A 5,000-nucleotide genomic window follows, 5' to 3' on the forward strand; every position below is an offset into this window, starting at 1 on the left:
GGAAGAAGGAAGGAAGAAATGAAGAAAGACAGCAAGAAGGAAGGAAGGAAGGAAGGCAGGAAGAAAGAAAGAAAGGAAGGGAAGATAACAAAAAGGAAGAAAGGAAGGAAGGAAGGAAGACAGCAAGAAGGAAGGAAGGAAGAAAGAAAGAAGGAAAGGAAGGAAGGAAGGAAGATAACAAAAAGGAAGAAAGGAAGGAAGGAAGACAGCAAGAAGGAAGGAAGACAGCAAGAAGGAAGGAAGGAAGGAAGACAGCAAGAATTAATTAATGAAGGAAGGAAGGAAGGAAGGAAGAAGGAAGAAAGAAAGGAAAACAGCAAGAAGAAGGAAGGAAGGAAGGAAAAGAACCAATCGCCACAACCACTAAACTCACTCGCAGAACTCGGGAGGGTGAGGGTGACACCAGTCCTGATGTCTGTCTGACATAAGGGTGGTCCCGTGCTGTGTGCCCAGGACCAGGTTGCCTCGGATCACGTTGTGCTGCTCCGCGCTGTCTTCCAGGAACAGCCCGTGTCCAAGGTGGTCGAAGCACACGTTGTCCGACACCTGCACAACAACACGCACGCGGCATGATTTGTGTTGCTTCTGTGTGCGAAAGACTTGGGTCACTGTAACTGTGACATGCGGTACGGTGTGGGCTAGTTTTGATAGTGGAAATCAGCTCCTTGCATATTTTTTGTATTTTGTATTTCTTTTTATCACAACAGATTTCTCTGTGTGAAATTCGGGCTGCTCTCCCCAGGGAGAGCGCGTCGCTATACTACAGCGCCACCCATTTTTTTTTGTTTTTTTTTTGTATTTTTCCTGCGTGCAGTTTTAGTTGTTTCTTCCCATTGACGTGGATTTTTCTACAGAATTTTGCCAGGAACAACCCTTTTGTTGCCGTGGGTTCTTTTACGTGCGCTAAGTGCGTGCTGCACACGGGACCTCGGTTTATCGTCTCATCCGAATGACTAGCGTCCAGACAACCACTCAAGGTCTAGTGGAGGGGGAGAAAATATCGGCGGCTGAGCCGTGATTCGAAACAGCAAGCTCAGATTCTCTCGCTTCCTAGGCGGACGCGTTACCTCTAGGCCATCACTCCACTGTGATATTGTTGTTGTTGACCTTCTTCTTCTTCTTCTTCTCCTTCTTGTCATTATTATGGATGATGTAGGTGCTTTACAAACACGGAGTGATTTCCTTTATATGCTGCCTACCTGGGGCTGTATTCACGACAAAAATCATTTTGCACTGAAGGCAAGTTACCCTTGACAAGGGATGGACCCGCGGTTACAGTTTAGCTTGAAGACTGAGTTATCTTCGTGTTCAAGACATACAAAGTGCACTCACGCAGCCAGTCCGTGATTTTTGACTCACTTGTGTAAAAAAAAAAGCGAGTCTATGTTTTAACCCGGTGTTCGGTTGTCTGTGTGTGTGTGTGTGTGTGTGTGTGTGTGTGTGTGTGTGTGTGTGTGTGTGTGTCCGTGTGTCTGTGTGTCCGTGGTAAACTTTAACATTGACATTTTCTCTGCAAATACTTTGTCAGTTGACACCAAATTTGGCATAAAAACAGGAAAAATTCAGTTCTTTCCAGTCATCTTGTTTAAAACATTATTGCACCTCTGGGATGGGCACAAAAAAGCAACAACAGAAAAAAAGCCTAATTATATGCAAGCTGCATTTACTGTTATATTTATATTTTTTGTATTATCTAAACTTGGCACTTTGACCTCTTATTCTGACACAACAACAAGAGGAGTCATTATTATCATTTTTTGTTCAAACAAGAGCTTCTTTTGCTAAGCATGGAATTTTCATTTATTTTGCAAACGTTTTGGTGCAGATAGTAAATAAGGGAAGTTACTCTGTAATTAATGCTAGGGGACTTAATTTATCACAAGTGAGTCTTGAAAGCCTTGCCTCTCTTGTTTTTTTTATTTCTGAGGGTTGAGTAAGCAAACACTGCTTGCTTTCATCCAGCCCTCGAAAGGGGAAAAATGTCAAAAGAAAAGGTGTGAAGTTTCAGTTTCAGTTTCAGTAGCTCAAGGAGGCGTCACTGCGATCGGACAAATCCATATACGCTACACCACATCTGCCAAGCAGATACCGGACCAGCAGCGTAACCCAACGCGCTTTGTCAGGCCTTGAGGAAAAAAAAAGTAAATAAATAATAGATAAATACATTAAACAGAACTACTACTACTACTACTACTACTACTACTACTACTACTAATATGTATAAGGCGCAAAAACTTGATGAAGTCAACTATAAGAGTAAACAAAAAAAATTTCTTTAATGAAAAAATAATAATAAAAAAATAAAATAAAATAAATAAAGAAGACAACAATGTGTGAAGAAAAATCACAAGAAAATGACTAGATGTTAAACAAACAAATTAATAGAAAGACGAGAAAATAACGTGCATTACAACAAACATAATAATCATGATAATCAATACGTATGTCAAATACATGCGGAGAAAAAAGAATTAAGAAAATAGGTGAGAGGGGACAATAATTACAAAGAGGATGAGACAGAGACAGAAAGACAGTTTGAGAGACAGAGACAGAGACATATATATATATATATATATATATATATATATATAGAGAGAGAGAGAGAGAGAGAGAGAGAGAGAGAGAGAGAGAGAGTGTGTGTGTGTGGGTGTGTGTGTGTGCGTGTGTGTTGTGCGTGAGTGCGTGCGTGCATGAGTGTGTGTGTGTGTGTGTGTGTGTGTGTGTGTGTGCGTGTGTGTGTATGTGCGTGCGTGCGTGGGTGCCTGCGTGTGTGTGTGTGTGTGTGTGTGTGTGTGTGTTTGCGCGTGCATGCAGGATGTGCACTGACCTCACTGTTGTCTGTGCCGTGGACAACGAAGCATCGCTGGAAGCTGTGGTGAACGGAGTTCTTCCTGAACCACTGTCCCGTGCCGTCCCCCATCATGTGGAAGTGCAGTGGGTAGCTGCCTGCGTTCGTCATAGCACAGAAACACTACAGTGTCAAAAGAGAGATTTCTGCCGCAGTTCGCGTAACGACTCTACAGTGTCAAATGGTAGATTTCTGCCGTTGTTCGCGTAACGACTCTTCAAAAAAGTGTCATAGATTATATTTCTACAGTTGTTAGTGTAAGAAGACAGAATTCTACAGTTGTTATCGCAACAATTCTACAATGTCAAAACATACATTTTTGCAGTTGTTAGCGCGCGTAACAATTCTAGTGTTAAAAGACAGATTTATCCAGCTGTAAGCGTATCAGCTCTAAAGTGTCAAAAGGTAGATATCTGCAGTTGTTAGCGTATCAACTCTAAAGTGCCAAAAGGTAGATTTCCGCAGTTGTTAGCGTACCAACTCTAAAGCGTCAAAATGTAGATTTCCGCAGTTGTTAGCGTAACAAATCTACAGTGTCAAAAGACAGATTTCTGCGCTTGTTAACATATAACAGCATCAGTTGTTAGCGTGATAATTCCACAGTGTCAAAAGATAGATTTATGCTGATATTATCGTAACACCTCTATAGTGTCAAAAGACATATCTCTACAGTTGTTAGCGTAGCAACTCTACAGCGTCAAAAGGTAGATTTCTGCAATTGTTAGCGGAACAACTCTACGGTGTCAAAATGTAGATTTCTGCAGTTATTCGCGTAACAACTCTTAAATGAAACTAAGTGTAATAAAACATATCTCTATGGTTGTTTGTGTCAAAAGATAAATTTCTGCAGTTGTTAGCGTACCAACTCTACAGTGTCAATAGACAGATTTCTGCCGTTGTTCGCGTAATGACTCTACATAGTGAAAAGATCAATTTCTGCAGCTGTTTGCATAACAACTCTTAAGTATCAAAAGATACTTTTCTTTAGTTATCAGCGTAACACCTTTACAGTGTCAAAAGACAGATTTCTGCACTTGTCAACATAACAACTCTTCAGTGTCCACGATTTTTTTTCTTCAGTTGTTAACGTGATAATTCTACAGTGTCAAAAGATTGATTTATGCTGATAATATCGTAACACCTCTATAGTGTCAAAAGACAGATCTCTACAGTTGTTAGCGTAAGAGCTCTACAGCGTCAATAGGTAGATTTCTGCAATTGTTAGCGGAACAACTCTACGGTGTCAAAATGTAGATTTCTGCAGTTATTCGCGTAACAACTCATAAATTAAACTAAGTGTAATAAAACATATCTCTACGGTTGTTTGTGTATGTGTGTGAGAGAGAGAGAGAGAGAGAGAGAGAGAGAGAGAGAGTAGTAGTAGTAGTAGTAGTAGTAGTAGTATGGTCGTAGTAGTAGCATGCACTACTCACCCATAATCCCTTGCTGTCCCATGTGGTAGAGCTCCACGTTCTGCGAGTGAAAGGCAACCAGGCCAATCTCCCCCTGTGTGAAAAGAAAGGATTCAGCAAGGTGTGAAAGACTTCACCACATAAATAAATATTGGAACGTTTTATGTCATCCTTTCGCCCCCAACCCCACCCACTCCTCCACTCCCCACACCCCGATTAGTGGTACAATGGATAAGAAAACACACGGAAAGAAATATGCTATCTTATACTTACTGTTGCCAGTAGATGCAACAAAAAAAAAAAAAAAAAAAAAAAAAAGCGCCACAAATCAAAATAAATACCAACATATTTCTTTTTTTTTTATGGAAGACAGACTACACAGTAAATAACATCATAATCATTAGAAAGAAAAAAAACCCGCATTCATATATCTCAGTAAACTTCAACAAACTGCATGAGTTAAGCATCGACTTCACAGATATATATTTCTTTTGGATTAACGCACGCACCATACACACACACACACACACACACACACACACACACACAGACCCCTCCCCCCGTCCCCTCTCCCCCCCCCCCCCCCCCACACACACACACCGAACACATACTAACACATACTCTCTCTGTATTGCAACACACACACACACACACACACGCACACGCACACACATGCACACACTCAAACACTCTCACACACAAACAAACACACACACTCTCTCTCTCTCCCGCTCTCTCTG

General features: G+C 41.1%; 1 protein-coding gene across 1 annotated transcript in view; it reads right to left on the reverse strand.

The window, feature by feature from the left end:
* LOC143301036 (cell surface hyaluronidase CEMIP2-like) overlaps nt 1-5,000 on the reverse strand; it is a 34,552-nt gene that overhangs the window by 18,485 nt on the left and 11,067 nt on the right. The window contains exons 8-10 of the mRNA XM_076615038.1: nt 4,282-4,354; nt 2,828-2,946; nt 374-546 (exon numbers count right to left, since the gene is read on the reverse strand). Coding sequence (XP_076471153.1) covers nt 374-546; nt 2,828-2,946; nt 4,282-4,354 — 365 coding nt within the window. The remainder of the gene's footprint in view (nt 1-373; nt 547-2,827; nt 2,947-4,281; nt 4,355-5,000) is intronic.

Source organism: Babylonia areolata, chromosome 27 (genome assembly GCF_041734735.1).
Source record: "Babylonia areolata isolate BAREFJ2019XMU chromosome 27, ASM4173473v1, whole genome shotgun sequence".
Taxonomy (NCBI): Eukaryota; Metazoa; Mollusca; class Gastropoda; order Neogastropoda; family Buccinidae; genus Babylonia; species Babylonia areolata.